Below are 19607 nucleotides of genomic sequence, written 5' to 3'. Positions count from 1 at the left end.
CAGAGCGTCATTTAGATGGTCAAGAAAAATAATTAAGCACTCAAGCATTTACATATTACAGACCAAGTTCCAAAAAGGTTGGAACACAATTCAATGGTTTGCTGTAAAATACAATGCAGTAAATTTTCCTCTTAACCTCATAATCGATCAGCATAGACATGTTTAGTGCCATTTGCTTCTTACGTTGTTTATGGCTAACAAGCAGTGGAAGTCTGTCTTACCACTCTTAAGTGCAGACTTGCAAATGTGGTTTAGGACACATTATAACTTACTGTAAACTCTAAATCTATACTGTATTTTCAAACACTATATGGCCAGGAGTATGCAAGCACCTCTCCTCATATCTCTCCTTATTATTAAAATCAGGTGGTTATGCTTTATAAAATAAATTATATGCTTCCAACTTTGTGCTGTTTCAGCATGGCTGTACTCCTGAGACAGACACCCATTACTTGTATGCTAATAAATAATCTAGATTGCATGATATAGGATGTAGATATTTTTATAGATAAATTGATACAAGACATAAATAATCAATATTGGAGTCAAACACACACATTGTAGATAAATCTGAAGCATTCAGGAAACCTACAGGAGTGTCGGGGTCCAGGGAGAACAGGTTAAGCCTTTCTTCTCGTCTGGCTGCTCTCACCATCTCCTCAGTTTCAGTGATGTACTGACAGATAAACACATTTTATCAGTTACGTTTGCTTACCTATGAGATTACATAGGTAATAAGTACATATGTAAATGTATATGTATATTTGTATACCTTTGCTAATTCAGGATTAATTCCATTTTCTGTCGTTTCCTCATTTTCACAGAGATTAACATCATTCAACGAGAGATCAAAGACATCTGAAAGAATGAAAGAAAATGAAACTAATAACACAGGGATTTATGACAAATCATATTTGAACATGCTGCTGAAATGATATGAAGGACATTTTTGTATAACTGATCGTCTTCAAAATGGTATGAGTTACATTTATTCATCATTACACATCAGATTGTAAATTTGTATCTTTCCTTCTGCATAGTCTTAATGAATGAGCGTGAACTTTTTTATTACTTCCAAGCTTCTCTCAGAAATAATCCACATTGTGCCAAAGCTGTATTCAGTCCTGTGAAATGTTCTAAACTTACCATTTTTTGTGTCAGTCAGGTCTATACTTTTGCGGTCCACAACTGGGCACTCAGGCGGGCTGATCTGAAGAATACGATTCAATGTGCTGATCCAGTCCTCCATGTCTTGCTCACTCTCAGCGGCGAGGACAAAGTATGTCACATCATTCATCTTCAGCTCAAAGGCATGCTTCCTTAGCCGGTTGTTCTGTACGGACAAAAACAAGCAACTTTACACTTGCAGTCATTAATCTGCACCTTTATTTGCAATGAATACTAGAGTGAGAACTAACCTGGACTACTCCTGTACACGAGTCGAGAAATATGCAGCCTTTAGGTTCCTTTGAGATTTTTTCGTCCTTGTAGAAGTTCATGATGTAGGAGTTATCAGTTAGCTGCGTCAGCTGGAAATATCTCCTCTTAAAGGACTACAGATAAACACAAGCACTGGCGTAAACAACAAACCACAAGTATTTATAAAAGCTGCTGAAAGGTTCAGCTCAGAAGTATAGCAATACTTTTGTATGATTTTGCATCTCACTTGACTTTTTACCCAACTGCAGGATGCCTGACCAAGGTAGAACAAAACTGTGGCTAAAAAACACTAACAAAAAGGGGATAAGGAAAAATAGAAGCAATGGCCAAAGAAACAAAAACAAACTAATAAATTAAAGACATCCGCAAAAACATCCAGAGCCCACATTAGAGAAATTAAATAGAAAAGGGATAGGAGAGACGGGATGGTGAAACATGCGCTGTAAAACTGTGCCCTTGACTGACCCCGCAGGTTAGATGGCCGAAAAGTACCGCAACACCAGCTGAACTCTCCAAAAAAATAGCACCATGAAAAGCAGATTCGGCTTCACAGAAATAGCAGATTGCCAAAAGACAAGCCGGCAAATCTGTGAGGGATAAAACTGTGACAAAAATGTTTTTGCTCTCTTTAACTTCCCAACACATCAATACCAATTGGGACACAAAGCCACACTTAATGCATGTGGACTAAAACCAACCACAGTGATGTACCTGATCACATTAGCGTGAGGTCTGAAATGGACGGTGATAATACAACAATGAGTTTGCTGACATGATGGAAAAACAAATGTGCTTTCACAAGCAAAAAAAAAGAGAAAAGTTGGCTGTTAAACATTTGATCTGACTAAGCAATGTGGAGTTTCTCTATGCACTTAAAACCAAATTCTGACCTTTTTAGAAGTATTCACTTCACTTTTTGTTAGAAAAAGTCTGTTTAGTACCACATATTGATACCAAGACCTTTATTGAGGCTTTATTACCTTTATGGACATCATTAAACTGCATTATAATAATTCGTTTTGTTTAAATAAAATGATGACACATGATATTCATCCTGGTAAGGGTCACAGAGGGTCCGGTTTCCCAGGAATCACTGGGCGCAATGCAGTAACACAATCCAGGCGGGACGCCAATCCATCGAGGGACCTCAGCCATCCTTTCCCTCCGATACAGCCAATCATGTGTGTATAATTTACGTTTAAATACACTAATAATGGACGTTTATTTCAAGACTTTCTCAGTGTGTTCTCAGTGCCAGTCCCAATCCTGGATAACATAATGAGGGCTGCAACAGGAAGGTTTTATCCAAAGTGACTTACTTAAGAGTACAGTGTATATTGTCTAAGCAATTGAGAGTTAAGGGCCTTACTGAAGGGCCCAATCCTGGATAAAAGACGGAGGGTTGCAACAGGAAGGTTTTGACCAAAGTGACTTACTTAAGAGTACGGTGTACATTGTCTAAGCAACTGAGGGCTAAGGCCCTTACTCAACAGTGGCAACCTGGCAAGGGTGGGGCTTCAACCAGTAACCTTTCAATAACTAGTCCAGTACATAACTGCTAGTCTACAACTGCCCCTATTAGACCAGAATGATCCACTTTAGATACCCCTAACTACATGAGCTCTGTAAAAAATTAAAAATCTGTCATTTTAAACCATTTTATCTGTATAAGTCTCACTTCTCTTGATTAGATTTTGTGATTAGCTAATTAGCATGACCATCTGGACGAGTTAGCACGATGAAGCGCCTGGCACACATTCTCACCCGAACAGTGATGCTGTTGTTAACCGTGCTGTTAAAGTTTCCCTTGTAAAGCCAGCCAGACTTGAAGACACCTGTCCCTCCTCCTCCGCTGCCTCCTCCTCCACCTCCTCCTTTAGACGATGAAAGTGACGTTGTGTCCTGTGTTAAAAGAAATATGGTGCTTCAAACGGATCACACTTGGTGCACAGGAAACCACCAGATCTTTTTTTCTGCTTTTAGCCAAAAAGAATGAAGAGTGCAAAGACAAGCAAACACATTTCTGCCATTCCCACTTTAATAGAAATAGAACAGAAATAAAGTAGAAATACAACTTTAACCTGCCCCTGTGTTTGATTGGCACACACCAAGACCAATAATTAAGAAATGTGAGCCGAGTGACATGGACCATGGTGGCTGTCACATGTCCTAGAATAGGAACAGCTAAATACTACTGACTTCTTTGATCTTTCATGAATTTCAGCTCTGCTAAAAGCCTATCTTTGGCTTCCAAAAACAACATACATAGAGGTGCAACATGTAACACTAGACCACACGTCAGCTACAGCTTTAGTGCTATTATCTTTAGATCAGCTGTTTGTGATAGCAACCACAAACGTCTGTCTCAACCTAATAAGATCATGGATAGTTTATCAAGCATTTAACACTGACAGACAATACACACAATAATACACTATATAACAAAAAGACTGCTTTGATAAATTTGGTGTAAAGGAACTACACAGACCCTTGATGTCAACCCCATTGAACACTCTGGGATACATTAGAATGTCAAATGCATACCAGGCCTTTCTGTCAAACATCAGTGCCTGACCTCAATCGAATTGCCACAGAATACAAAATCTAGTGGAAAGCATTTGTAGATGTTTAGGCTGCCATAGCCACCTTCATATTGTGGCGACTGGCCAGTTCGCCGTTCTAATAGGTGGAGGGGGATTCCCCTGCATGCATCCCATGATGCCCTGCGGCCACGGTCGAAGCATTTTTAAGAGGATAAAAAGTGGGTTTTGTGGTTAGATTGGCATTTTTGCTTGTATGTTCATGGTTATTTTGTGTTGATGTGTTCAATGGTGTGTTGGTGTTTATTTATGTTAAATTTGTAAAGTTACCATTTTCATTAAGTGTTTTGAGTTTGATGTGTTGAACCCGTTCTGTGCTTGTTTAGACGTAGCGGGAGTGGTCTGTGTATTCAGATCTAGCCTCTAAAGAGCAGAAATGCCTCGTTCTTTCTCGCCATTGCCACAATATTATTGCCAATGGATCTGGAATGTGATGTCCAACATTGGACATGGACAGGTGTCCATATAGTTTTGGTCATATGGGTAAGATTTTAAGACACATCCAGGTAAAGGAATGTACAAAATGAAAGTGATTATGTGTGGGGTGCTCTTATTGTTGCGCTTGTGTTGTTTGTGTTCATGTGTACACAACTTCGATGAATAAGAACCATTAGGGTAATGAAAACAGGCACCTGGAATTGTTCAAAACACACTGAAAGCAAAGAACCTCATGCTGGCCATCCAGCACTGGCACTGACCTCATCCTTATCCACATCTTCATGGTCGAGCTCGAATGAGTGGGAGGGCAATTTCTGCACCTTATACAATTTCCTGTTGAGAGACAGAAGAGCCCAGCGTTTACAAAAAAAAAAAACATCAGTCTGAGTGACACATGGACATTGAGCAGCAAAGAAAGAAAGTGTTCTGTCCACCATCATCATTAGCCTTTCAGTGACAAGGCAAAAGAAAGCGCAGGATGACAGGATGTCCATTATATTATCTGCCATGTACTATTTCCACCACCCATCTTCCAAATCTGACCCTGCCCTCTAATCCATCCACTGCTAAGAAGTCGACCATTCTGATTCCGCTTCTTGATTCAATTTCTCCACTCTTTTCTCTGGTTGCTTCTTATTTCTCCTTCTAGCAGACAGCTAAAGAGCGGGTAAATGGACAGGATGTAACCGGATTTGACCAGCTGGTTTTGCGGGCTCATTAGGAGGGCATAGAAGAGTAAGACTACATTTCCCATTAAGGTGCATTATTGGAATGAGAGTTCCGAATAAATCAGGCCTGGCCAAGTATTTCCTGTGAAGGGCCAATTTACAGCTGTTTGCTCTGACTTAGTGTGATTTTAGGCAATAAGGCCTGGATGACAACGGGGTTCAGTGTCTGTGCATGGCATCTAAAACAGGAAAAAGCCTTTCTAAATGGTTGCCACTTGGTTGGAAGAACAATATTCTCCAACACAGGGGTGGGGAACCTTTGCTATGTGAGTTGAATATGGCACCCAACTCAACCATATATGGCCCAACAGATATTTCATAGATTTTATTGGCTTTTTTTATTGGCTTGGTTTAATTAAGTAATTGCAAGATCCATAATTGTAGGTTCGTCCAGTTAACGTTTGATGAGTGTCATGTCTGAAGAAAAATGGACAACAGATTTCTTTCTAATTTACATAAAAGGCGAGCGACTAGGGTTTATTTGTAGAGAAGCCGTTGATATTCTCAAGGAAAGCAATATTAAATGACAACACCTTAAAATTGGGTCTCTGGCCCATATCTAAAACTAAATGAAATATGAGGATCATGGCAGGGCAGGAAAACAGCCCTGACAAACTGTCTGACATTGACATTTTAAAAGCACAGAACTGTTACCTGGGCAGCATGCGAAAATCCCCTGAATACTCCTGATACTGATATTCCACCACATGCAGCTGAGAGTTGTAGTACCGGCAGGCCTGAAACGTTAAAGCAGAACAAAAAGTGAATATTAGCACATTTTGTTGGGTAACTGGCTTGTTTATGTCACCACTGCGTGAGACAAAACAGTCCGTGTTCGAGAGAGCGAAGGTCGGACGGGGTATTGTCTAGCTGTCGCTGCGATGTGCAACCAGGTGCCTATGCAATGGTACGCAATATGGCTTTGTATGTGAACCAAACACTGGCAGGTAATAAGAAACGTTTGGCAACTGGGCACGTGTTGAAGGAGGTGTGAGATGCTCTACAGCACTTCTGGGCCAGAACAGAGGTATGCAGTCTGCAGCGGAGTTACGAATGGCAATTGTGTTTTAAATGTTTCATGGAAATAATTGTATAATTTACATCTATTCACAGTCAACAAAAATCACACATGTAAAAAGCAGCTTTGAACTAGCTTAACAGTACTCCTGATTGGATTGCCATGACAACAGCAAACGGCTGTCTAGTGTGTAATTTAGTTGATTCAGTCTGGAAATAACATTTTCTTTTTCAACCTACTCCTGTATATTAGGGGTTGCCACAACAGAACATTCTGGTGTGCATACCTGCTTTAGTATAGTTTTTACTATGAATGCCCTTCTTGGCGCAAGTGCACTTCCCAGTGGCTGGGCTGTCTGTACATCCACCCCTCAGACAGTAGAAGACATCATATAAAAATTAATATGGATTTCAGAGCAGCTTTTGGCTAGCAGAATTTAGACAGGAAACGATCTAAACATTCACACCACAAAGCAAGAGCACGAGAGATATAACACATCTGACAACTTCTAAATGTAGACCCTGCATTTAAGGTCCAATGTGTGAACACACACACACACACACACACACACACACAACAAGATTGTCTGGTTTGCTTCCATGCTTGCTTAGGGTTCTGCGACAATCTAACAGCCAGGCATAAATATAAACTTCCTCATAAACCACATTCGCATGACATTACATGACCACATGCTTACTGATGAGGCTAAATTCATAAAAGCTCACTCGAATGATGAACTTTTTAATTTGAATTTACATTAAAATTAAACAGTCCATTAAACAGTTAGCCTAGTCCCAATTAGAAACAAGATTTTTATGGTCACGGGTACAAACTGCAGTATCGGAGAGTCAATTTGCATTGAAATATTTATGGTGATTTATTCAACAGTAGTAAAACCATGACTTTGTATAGATCCTGTAGTATACAACTAACAGGCAGCCGAATAAGCACAGCTGCCTTCAGTCACTGATAGTGAGCTTGCAGAGATGATTTGCATATAGTGGTGGACAAGTGTGAGACTGCTGTGCCACCTGAGCACCCTCAGGAGGGTTTAAATATTTAAAAAGCATGATCCTAAATACAGGAACATGTCTATCAGTCTTCTATTTTTCTTTCTTTCTTTCTTTCTCTAAGCTTTCTATAAAAACGTGAGCCAACAAGGCAATTTTGGTTCTACTTAACCACCAAACTTGCACACACCCACACTGAATTAGGTCAAACCTCCCAGAACTACTGGCTGTAACCATACAGGGAGGTACCTAAAGCAACCAAATCTACACTCACCGCAGCAGTAAACAGATTAAACACAGTTACACAAAGCTTGTGTAGTAATATTTTTCTTACATCTCTATATGATCATACAGGGCATCCTGATTGAGTCCTCAGGAAGGCAAAATGAGAAGCGGCACGAGGACAGTGTGTTGGGAGCATCTGAATCCTTACCACCGCTAGCTGGCTGAGCCAAAGCTGAATCAAACCCTGGATGAGTGTGTGTGCACTGTAAAGCGACCAGAGCTTTAATCCGAACTAAACTAGTGTTTCCTCCGGTAGGTTTCCAGAAATTAAGGTGGAACTGAAACACATTATTTTAAGACCTTATTTGCATGTTGAATTCCATGTTGTTGGCCTTACAAAATCAAGTAACTTAGAGCTTGGACCTGGTGAACACAATTTCCAAAAAACGTTGGAACAGTAGGTAAAAACTTAAGACAGGGGCAAAGTAAGTCAAAGACGTTTGTGGAAACAGGCAAATAGTAACTAAAGCATAAAGTAATGAAAGACACAGACTTTTATAAACAGAGATGGGGAAGTGTTCGCCAATGTTGGTATTGGGTCAATTAAAAACCAACACACCACATGGGCTCAGTGTGTGGAAACCCTTTCTCAGTAAGTCCAGTTTGTCACAGCATTTACAAATGAAGTCATAAACTAACAATGTCCAGAAATGTCAAGTCAAGTCAAATGTATTTGTATAGCACTTTTTACGTTAGACATTGTCTTAAAGCAACCTGACAGAATCCAGGACCGACAGACCAAAAACCCCAGTTAAACAAGCCGAGGGCGACAGTGGCAAGGAAAAACTCCCTTAAAATTACATGAGCTGTGATCTATCCAACTGTTATTCATGCAAAGTTCAAAAGCCAGCATCAGTCATGGTATGGGTTAATGTACAGTGCATATGATTTCAGCTAGGGCTGCTGGACGTTACAAGACACACAACTCACCTGTCTGACCAGCAGACTTTCAGCCTGATCCTCTGCCCCTTCAGGCACAGTGGACTGCAGCGTTCTTCTCTCCTGAGGAAGGGTTGACACCTAGAGGTAAGATCAAGACCAAAAAATAAACGTTAGCACAGGCATGCCAGAGAGAAACGGAATTTCTGTGTTTCACAAAAGTCTGAACTGTCGTATTCCACTTCGAATTAGAGCCCTGACATTGTGGGGAAAATTATGGCTTGAGGACTTTGCAGTGAGCGGTGGAACAGTGAGGCCAAGTTTGCATTTTACACATTTACTAATCCTGGAATAAAGATTTACTCAAGCAATAAAGATTCATTAACCCCTTTCCTTTTTTTTTTTTTCCTCTCACGTCTCCACGTCATGACACTTGTTTTAAACTCAAATACATTTCATAAAAAACGCATGTGAATAAACTGTCAATCCTGTCACTCAATATTGTGTATTGTCTTCAAAGCTTTGCTGCTCAGTGGCACAGGCAGCATAAAGCAGTTTTGCCATGTTTCATGCCATAAGCAGCAATGTGCACCCTGCCCCGTGGCGAAAGATACACAAATAGCTTATCAGCTTATCATGTTAAAGCAGCTTAATGCTGAGGATCAATCTAGGCTCCTGTAGCAACATGAGTTTAAAACCACATTTTGCACGTTACAGCAGCGTGACATGACAGCATAAGAGAAAGTGCTAGACCGGCCTGTCTGCAGTCATATATATATATATATATATATATATATATATATATATAAACAAGGTTGACTAGGTGAAATATTAAATATCTGTATTGTCTTTTCACTGTTTTAATTGAATACAGATCAATAAAGAGTTTGTAAATCAATGCTGTTTGTTTTTATTTACACTTTTCCTTCTGTACCAGCTTTTCAGGTTAGTAGAAATGCACTAGAATAGAAGCCCATAGGATAAAAAGTGTGACTGTGGTTGGCTTGTACAATCTGAACTTTTTAAAATGGAATATTTGGTCAAAAAATAAAATAAGAAGCCCTGTAGCTATACATCCTTTCCCTGATCAGTCACCGATGGTGCGTGCATGTGCTTAAGTGTGTGTGCAGCACTGTTAATGCTTCAAACTGGGGCTATGTAGGTAGCTTTGCATGAAAGAGGATGTGGTTGCTCCACTCGGCCTGCTGGCTGTGTTTAGTGGGCTGTTTCTGGCAAAGAGCAGAACAAGGCTCTCACTCAGTTATACAAACACACACTCCATGAGCAAAACTCTGTGCTGTAGAGTTTTATCCCAGTCCGGGTCAGTGTTTCCTTCATGTGTCCATGCAGCTGTTATAGATCAAAATATGAATCATACTGCATCATATTGTACATATAAAGTAAAAGACCCTTAAAATAGACACTTATGAGTGTTTTTAGCAAAGACTGAATTAAAGTAATTCAACCACTTTTGTTTTCAGTTTACTCCCTCAATCACTGTCTTAACCGCTTATCCAATTAGGGTCGCAGGGGCGGTGGGTGCTGGAGCTTATCCCAGCTTTTCAATGGGCGCAAGGCACACAGTAACACCCTGGACAGGCCGCCAGTCCATCGCAGCGCAGACACACACACACACACACACCCATTCACCTATAGGGCAATTCAGTGTCTCCAATTAACCTGACTGCATGTTTTTGGACTGTGGGAGGAAACCGGAGCTCCCGGAGGAAACCCATGCAGACACGGGGAGAACATGCAAATTCCACACAGAAAGGACTCAAACCGCCCTGACTGGGGATCGATCGCAGGACCTTCTTGCTGTAAGGCGACAGTGCTACCCGCTGAGCCACCGTGCCACCCTATTTTCAGTTTAATATAACCCTATTTCCAGAAAAGTTGGGACAGTGGGTAAAATGCAGTTAAACAGAAAGCATTGACTTGTAAACTGTTCCTTTCTGATATTTAATTGGAAACAGAAGAGAGAAGAAAAATGAACCCTATCAAATCATTGATTTTTTGTAAAATCGAATGTAATGCCTAAACGACATTCCAGAATAATTTAAGATGAGGGTAATATAAGACTAGAAAGTTTGGGGTATGATCAAAACCAAATGTTCTGCATTATTCTGTATGTAACAGGTAACAGTGTCATGATTTGGTATATAGGTCTAACTTGGTCATGAAAATTCCACAAGCGTTTACTTTTCATGCATACAAAACAGTATGAAGGATTGAATCAAAAAGCAGGATCGTTGTTTGTTTGCATGTATGAGTTAATTGGGCACTCACAGTGAAGTCATGGTCTGGGAAGAGCAGCAGGTCTTGTAGTGGGTCCTCCTTAAGCTCTGACTCCAACTCAGAAATCACAGCTTCATAGTCCAGAGGATCAATCAGTTTTGGCTTCTCCTGCTGCACAACACACACACACACACACACAGAGAAAAGATTACACACCTTACAGAAACTACTGCCACACAGGTAGATCCCCTTAGCATGAAGAGATATCAGAATATGTTTTTTTACCTCACTTATCATCTACTCAGTACCAAGTACTAACCAACACTACACTTGTCTCTAGTCTCGTCCCACTGAGTTCCTTTAGATTAGAAATGTCTTCTTAATGGCACCCAGGTGGCATAGCAGGATATTCCACTAGCACACCAGCGCTGAGATTCTGAACTCCTCGGTTCGAAACTCGCCATTGCCACCGGTTGGATAGGTGCCATCTGATGGGCATAATTGGCAGTGCCTGCAGCAGATACTAATGGGGACCGGACTATGGGTAGGTGGGTGGGATCTTCATACGCTGTGAAAGGACCCTGACTGGCGGAAGAGATGCCTGTGGAGGATGCAGGGGCGAGAAGAGGAGGGCTGTGCACATGTCGGAAGAGGCGTGGACAGCCACATGCTCTCCTTGGATGCAATCGGGTATCTCTCACAGTGGAAGACATTGAGTGTGCTAAATCGGGAGGGAAATGGGAAGAAAAATGCATAAAAAGGGAAATGTCTTCTGTATTTATTGTACTGTTTTTTATCTGCACTGTGTATATTGTATTGTCTTGCACTTGTGTTCTGTGTTGCACCCTGATGCTGGTGCTGGAGGAATGTTGTTTCGTTTCAATTTGTACTTGTATACAACTGAAATGACAATAAAGCCTCTCTTAAACTTATGAACTCTATTGGACAGTCGGGCGTCTATACAGACTTGATTGGCTATGTCTGGAGCGGTGGCGGCCAAATCCCTGCAATGTATTGGCACCGTGTCCAGCCTGCGTCTAGTATTTCCCCATGGAATCGTAGAAGCTGCTTTTAAAGGGTCTTGCAAGACATTGCACACATGTAAATTCCAATTCAAAAGTTGGAACAAGACCTGAAATGCTAATAAAAAACAGAAAGCAGTGATTGTAAACTGGCTTTTCCAGTAACCCTCCACAACTGCCACCTTTAATTGTATGCAATTTATAACAAGAAAAAAACCTCATCCAGATTTTTTTTTAAACAAAATCACGTGCTACCATTATTGGCGCCACTGCATTCATTTCATTTTCATTTTCATCATTTCGCAGACGCTTTTATCCAAAGCGACTTACACAATGAGCAATTGAGGGTTAAGGGCCTTGCTCAAGGACCCAACAGTGGCAACTTGGTGGTGGCGGGGCTTGAATCGGCAGCCTTCTGTTTACTAGTCTAGTACCTTAACCACTGAGCTATCACTGGCATTTAGTGGTATGTACAACCCCCTTTACCAGTAAAACTGCACTTAGTCTTCTCCTTTAACATTTTATAAGGTTAGAGAATACAGAACAGGGAATACGAGACCATTTCTCTTTACAGAATCTCTCCAGATCGTCCAGAGTTCTAGGTCCTCTTCTCTACAGAGACAGCCATGGCAGAAACGTTATTCTGTGTTCAGTAAACCATTGTCTTGACCTGGATTTTTGGTTGGTGATTTCTTTAAGCCTCAGAACCCAGAAATGCCCTAGCATCACATCATTCATACATAAATGGATGCAGCCATTCACACAAATCACCACAAAAGTCCCATTATGTAACATAAAATTAACCACCACAATAAAAAGGATTTGGTGGACGTTATAAATGATTGTTTGTTGTCTGGGACTTCTTGTGTATGACCAGTGCATGAATGAAAGCATTACTGCACTATGGCTTTCATTAAATGAAAAACTGATGTGTCATTTTTATGCAGTGAACAGCACTAACAACAAAGCCCTGCTAGTGTTGCTTACTGATATCCTAAAGCAGTGTAGCCCACCTTAATCCCTTCGCTTAGCCAATGCACCTTAAATTCCAGTGTGAGCATAGCATGCTCTCCTCCTACCTCCCAAAACATTCAGAATATAAACTGCCTTCTTTAAATTGCTCCTAGGTTTAAGATGTGAGTGTGTGGCACCCTGGGATGGACTAGCATCCTGATTACGATGTACAATTACAAATACAACAAGATTCAGTGTGCTCTACTTCGGAAACAGAATAGATATATACAAGTAGTCCAGTGGAGAGAGTATGCAAATTGCAGTGCTTATTTGTACATATGGACAAGCTCAATAAGAAAATGCCTGGCTGGGTTACAAGGTTCAAATTCTGAGCAAAATAAACAGTATGGGAAACAATCATGCCATAACTCCATAGTCTGTGGGTGTGAATTTCAGTCCATCTGTTTTCCCTGATAGTGATTTATAGAGTTTGTCAGATTAGTCATAAGAATGTGGCTGCTCAGGTGGTGCAGCTGTAAGTTACACTAGCCCACTAGTGCTAGGATCAAGTTAAATGTGGGTGCTATCAGCTGGTCAAATGACTACATACAGACATGACTGGCCATGGCTTGAAGATGGCCGAGGCCCTGTGATGGATTGGCAGCCTGTCCAGTGTGTGTTACTGCACCAGGAGTATAAATGCTAAATGTGTAGAACATGCTAATCATCATTTGGATCTGTACACTAAACATCTGCAGTGTAATTAAGATCCAGATCCATCCCAGCGACAGCTTTTATGGCGCTGCCTTATCTGCAGAACTAAAAAAGGTCAACTGCTTAGTGTTTCACGAATATCCCAGCCACTCTCTTCGGAAAATGAAACAGCAGACTTCTGATGAAGTACACAATTAGTGTCTCCAGCATAAAAAACTTGCTTTTTTTTCCTCTTGAGGTTTAATGTCCCAGGTGACACGACACCAACTGCACTTTTTATATCATGTTTAAACTGATAAAGCAGGATGTGACACCGTCCACCACAAGAAGTGCTAAAAAAAAATACCCACAGATAAACTGACCCCCACACATCCCACACATCTCACTTAGCCATGCATTAATATTACATTACATGGACAAAAGTATTGGGACACCCCTTTTAATTATGGAATTTGTGTGTTTCAGCCATATATGAAGGAAATTATATGCACCCAACTTTGCAGCAACAGTTTAAGGAAAAAACTTTCCTCTATGTCTAACCTACTTGGCAAACCATCTAAGTCTGTTGATGCTTTAGAACAGGGGTGTCAAACTCACGGCCCGCGGGCCAGATCCGGCCCGCCACGTCATTTTATGTGGCCCGCGAGAGCTTAAACGACTGTACGATTGTTGTGATGGTTCGAGTCGTTACAGAGACGCGCTTATAATTTAATGGGACTCCTGCGCCTTTAAACGGCAACCGTGACATCGTAGTCATGGCAACTAACTTTGACCTTCGCTGAGAAGCCATGTGACTTTTACGGCGAAAGAACGCGGGTAGTAATGTAAACAATAATAATAAATATAAATAATTATCTTGTAATATAATACCAAAGCATCGTCTGTAAGTAGTGGCGTTTATATTCTCAGTTGTTTGTAAATGATTAGTGAGTATATCACAGCGTTTTAGTTATAAATTTACCGTAATTAAATACAGTTGTTACCGTTACTAAAGCAATTAGTATCTTTACACAAAATGCTAACCCGTTACCTCTATTTTACGTTTGGTTAAATCTCATATTGTACCAGATGTAACACTCGACTACAGCTGTGTGCTTTTACTGTATTAAGTTCTTTATTGTTTTTATTGTTTGTATTTTTATTTCATTCTGGTGCCCACAGTGTATCACACAGCTGGGAAGCAAATAAAACCAACTGTATTCTCAAGAGAGCTGTCTGTCTGTCTGTCTGTCTGTCTGTCTAGCTGAACAAGGGGGATAAACTATTAGTGAGGGCAGAACAATTGTCTTAAAATACACTGTAAAATCCTACATTAATTGCATCTCTCAAAATGCATGCTGATTTTGTGACCTGCAAAGTGACACATCCCACCAGTAGATGATGTTAAGAAATATTTACACATAATCCCAAAATGTACAAGAAGATAAGTAAGAAAATTAAGCAATTAGCAATTAGAGGAAATTTAATGAAAGTGAAAACAAGTTTGTGCTTCAGGAAGAGAAAACGGTGCGTCTCTTGTGTTACGAGGCCGTGTCTGTGGTAAAGGAGGACAATATAAATGCAGAATTCAGCCTCCAAGAAAAACAACAGACTGCAATCACAGCAGGATACGTTACAATCGGCCCTTTGAGGGCCACAATAATGCTGATGCGGCCCTCGGTGAAAATGAGTTTGACACCCCTGCTTTAGAAGATCATTTTAACTCAGGAGATGTAATAGCTCCTGTGAAAGTAAAAACTGTCATGTCCTGAAACAGTACCGAAAGGAGCTTCAAAAAGAAAGTATACAGAAAGGTTAGATGAAGAAGGCATGAAATAAAGCTTCAAAATCCACAGTGAAAAACAGACATAGCATTTTCTATCCATATTTTGCAAAGCTGGACCAACTTTCTTGTCTCACAGATCTCAATGCAATGTCTTTAACATCACTGATCATAAAACTATTAGTTAGCTAGACCAGCATGTCTTAACATTTTTTCCATCATGGCACCCTTTAAAAGTATGCAAACTGTTGAGTCACATGAGTCAAATGTGTATTTAAAACGTACACTCTGCATCACTGGGGTTTTTTATGACAAAAAAGGATACACACACTGTTTGGCTGTTTACATCTGACATAAAGTAAATCATAGGCCAGCAGTGAAATTGTGATATGGAGAACAAAACACAGCATGTAAGAAATTTGAACGATGTATGAGGTGGCTAATACAAATTGCGTAAACAACAATGTTAACAACGTCACAATATTTTTGACGGCCCCCCCTAGGCTTTAAAATGGATTTACCCTGTCTGGTTAGACTAGTCACAAGGCAGGAACACCCTTTACAGGGTGCCAATACATCGGCATCGCTTTTCCCCTCAGACACAGCCAATCATATCTGTGTAGACGCCCACCCAGCCAAGATTCAAGCCCTGATAGTCTGGTGAACAATATCATTTCGGAATCGATCAGATCGTATGGTTGAGACAATTTATACTGTTGTATAAATCACGCTCTAGGTATGGTTATTTAACACCTGTGTTTTGTCAAACCGGTCTACATTCTCATACATACACGCAGTTGTAAAGGGGAAGATCCCACACTGGTTTCTCAGAGGGGAACCCCAGTCACCAAGGCAACAATGATTTTGGTTTTTTTTCTTTTTAAATTCAGCTAGGAATGTGTCAAATGAAACAACTTCCCTGTTGGTGAAGCCAGCTTGTGACACTCCCCACAGCCTTTCAACACGTGTTTAACACGCTTAAATGATGAATAACACAAGCCAGATCTGTAACCAAAGATAACTTGCAATTGAAAGAATCAAAAATCGCATAAACACACAAATTACGCGTGATCTAGCAATAATGCCTCGATACAAATCACTGATTTTAAAAACGTTAATTGCTAATACCTTTCAGTTATGACTGTCTTTTTTAATTTTTTATTAAAGGGGCCAATTCTTTTACTGTGAAGACACAGTAAAGGAATGGGAGGGAACTGTCAATGCAGGCTGAAGAAGACGGTAAAGAAAAGAGATCAACAAAGGTGTGAATACATACGCAGCTTATTCGGCTGAAATCTGCACGAGCTCGTCTCGATTTTACTTTCTTCCGAAAGGTGATTTTGCTTCGAAAGCTCATCCTGATGCGTGGAACTCGCGGGTACGTGCCGGCACCACCGTTAAGAGCTGACTACCGGGACTACAGCAAGAGAAGAGACTACGGCGAGAAGAGAAGTAGGTGTTTCCGATCTACATGTGAAACCTTTCAGCTTATTCAGAGTGTGTGGTCAAAGAGGAAGTAGCTTAAAAGTGGCGTGTGATGTCACTAGCAGAGGAAGAGAAACTAAGAGAAGGTAGATGTCAAACAGCGGGGAATTGAATCATATGTTATGGATTATTATGCCTGAAACTCTCGCTCTGAAAATGTGGGACAGTCAGTGGAACTGGGAAGCGATGACGACCCAACAATCATCCTCCAAACAAAAGCTGTTGCATCATTGTCCTTTTTCTTTCACATGATGTCACTTTTAGTCATTTGTGGCTCTTACAGCGAGTGGATCAGAACTTCAAGCAATGGGTAAAAGTACAGATCAGAATTCGATGTACACTTAACGGTAATGGATGCAGAAATCATGAGGAACTTCATAAAACATAAACAGGTGCCCAGGTGGCGCAGCGGGATATTCCGCTAGCACACCAGCACCGAGATTCTGAACTCCTGGGTTCGAAACTCAGAGTTGGCACCGGTTGGATGGGCGCCATCTAGCGGGCATAATTGGCAGTGCCTGCAGCAGACACTAATTGGCCACCGTGTCTGCTAGGGCGGGATGACCGGACTATGTGCGTGGGATGAAGAAGGGGTCCGCTAGGACTGTGCACGGGTCGGAGGAGGCGTGAGCAGCAATATACCCTCCTTGAATGCAATCAGGGATCCTCAGCAGTGGAAGACAAATTGACTACGCTAAATTGGGAGAAACTGGTCTGCACCGAGCCTTGATAGCCCAGTGACACAAACATAGATGAATCATACCATGAAGCCAGACCCACCTCAACCCTGGCCAAGCAGTGCTAGAACTTCAAAATGAAATAAAACATAATGTAGGGTGTGATCTTAGACATGATCTTGTCAATGATGTAGGGAAACTAACCTTCAGCCACAAACACACCAGCAACCCACTTCGGCAAAGCACGTCCACGTGAAGGCAGCATCGTATAATTTTAGGTTAGGGATGGGGGTGGCGAGGGGGATAATTTGACTTTTACAGAATGACTTCATCCAGCCCTGACCAGTCCATTCAAAGCCACATTACACAGACTGATTAACATGCCTAATGATTAAGTAAGCAAGCTTAGCCAAAAATGGCCCTAACAAGTGCCTTCCCACGTGAAACTCCTACACATACGCTCATTCTTCTTCCCTCATCTGTTCTACTATCACCGCGTCCCTCTCTCTCCTCTTTAATTGTAACCTTTACCCCCTTCCTGTTCATTAGACAGCGTCTACATGCCCTCCCTCTATCCTGCCCTCCCTCTGTGCAGGGGGGAGTGATAGCACTGATTATTTCTGCAAACTACAGCTGTGTGGGATCAAAATAGAAGCAGAGGGGTGTGCGATTAATGAGTGCGCTCATCAAACACTGACATGTGAGAGAAAGAGAGCAAGGGAGGAAGAAACAATTAACAGCTCTGATATGCTTCCTCATAAGTGCAACAGTCTCAAAGCTTTTACTGTACCGCAACCACAAGCTGGTTTGCCAACGACCAGAACTGCATTGACCTTAACTTTTTTACACCAATGCTGTGTTTTGGTGCATAGCTCAGAGGGCATGGATTACAGTATAATGCCCATCCTTCATGCCACTAATGGCCGGCAGGGGGGCACGGTGGCACGGATGACTGACAGTGCCGGGTTCTTTCTTTTTTTCCTCGTGACTAACACACGCCCCCTCAGACATTCGAGTTCGTATGAGGATCAGCTTTGTGTACGGAGAGACACACCCTGATCCTCATTATCCCTAGTCTCTGTGCAGGCACCATCAATAAGCCAGAAGAGGTCGTAATTGCTTCAGCTATGAGGAATCACCCCCCTTGAACAACAGTCAATCATTGTTTGTGTAGGCACCCAGTCTACACGGTTCTTTTAATTGTTTGTCTCTGCACCTCATTGAGTGTTGATTCATTCCAGGAGTGTCTATCGGTTAAATTTGCATCCCTAGTTATTAGTAATTTCTGACTTATTTAGTAGTTAGGTACTGAGGAGTAGGTGATGGGATGTAAGATGTTTAGAAAGAGTCAGCGCTCTGTTTACAGACAGTATGATTCGTTCTAAAACATGAGAATAAGCCATAACCATGATTTGTGACCAATATTTAGGCTGTGTTGTTGCGTCGCTAGGTGTAATGAATACAGATCCTAAAAGCAGTGAATATAAGGAGGCAGAGCTGCACTTGAGAACCAACTGGACATGACAGGAGTAGAAGATAAGCATTTGGAAAAGGGTTTTATGCACCCCAGTAATAATGAGCAGTCTATTCCAGTAAGGCTGTGAGGAGGCTTTGGAGCATCTGCTCTTTATCACTGCTAATCTACTGTAAAAAGCATCAGCAGAGATGAGAGGAGAGCCGGTGGTAGAGAACAAGGGAGAGAGAACAGAGAGAGATGAATGATATGAGATGGGAAGCATATGGAGCTGGCACTGCTATGTGTTGTAAGTGGCAGCAGGGCAGTCAGGAATCTCTCTGAGAATCTCTCTCACACACACAGGACCCATTTACATTAGGTACCAGCATAGATCTTGGGTGATCTGATCACAAGTGGATAGTGAAGACGCATAAACGGCCATTTACATCTTGCAGTTAGAATAATGCATCTCCAGCGTTCAATCATGATTAGATTTTAGGGCACTTGGGCGGTGCAGTGGTCTAATACGCTAGGTCATGGCCGTAGAACGCCAGAGCTTTTGGGTTTGTATCTTAGCTCTGCCTGCTGTGTAACAGGGTGGGACACACTTCGCTACTGAAGCACCGGGTGAAGCCCCACACCAGCAAGAATTAAAAATGAACACAAGTGCAAGATGTTTGACCAAGGCAGAACAACACTGTGGCCAAAATAACAGAAACAAGGGAACAAATGAAAAAACAAGCCAGAGATGATTGATAGAATCGCTGAGATTGAGATTCAAACCCAAATCTCAGAGGTGCTGGGCTACCGTGATAGACTGTTGCACCACCAGAGCGCCTGATTTATACGGACAAATATATTGGGACACTCAATACTCAATAACAATTGCTAACGTGTAATA

The 19607-nt window shown here is 41.4% G+C and overlaps 1 protein-coding gene across 3 annotated transcripts in view; it reads right to left on the bottom strand.

Annotated features, from left to right (window-relative positions):
* dock10 (dedicator of cytokinesis 10) overlaps nucleotides 1-19607 on the bottom strand; it is a 77832-nt gene that overhangs the window by 29043 nt on the left and 29182 nt on the right. For all 3 annotated transcript variants that reach the window (XM_062988145.1, XM_062988146.1, XM_062988147.1), the window contains exons 2-10: nucleotides 10688-10807; nucleotides 8450-8539; nucleotides 5861-5943; nucleotides 4739-4811; nucleotides 3205-3342; nucleotides 1419-1553; nucleotides 1147-1333; nucleotides 773-858; nucleotides 593-676 (exon numbers count right to left, since the gene is read on the bottom strand). In XM_062988145.1, the coding sequence (XP_062844215.1) occupies nucleotides 593-676; nucleotides 773-858; nucleotides 1147-1333; nucleotides 1419-1553; nucleotides 3205-3342; nucleotides 4739-4811; nucleotides 5861-5943; nucleotides 8450-8539; nucleotides 10688-10807 (996 nt within the window). The remainder of the gene's footprint in view (nucleotides 1-592; nucleotides 677-772; nucleotides 859-1146; nucleotides 1334-1418; nucleotides 1554-3204; nucleotides 3343-4738; nucleotides 4812-5860; nucleotides 5944-8449; nucleotides 8540-10687; nucleotides 10808-19607) is intronic.

This window comes from Trichomycterus rosablanca, chromosome 25, assembly GCF_030014385.1.
Source record: "Trichomycterus rosablanca isolate fTriRos1 chromosome 25, fTriRos1.hap1, whole genome shotgun sequence".
NCBI classification, from domain to species: Eukaryota; Metazoa; Chordata; class Actinopteri; order Siluriformes; family Trichomycteridae; genus Trichomycterus; species Trichomycterus rosablanca.
Note: the sequence above shows the minus strand (reverse complement) of the source record. Positions and strands in the feature narration are given on the sequence as shown.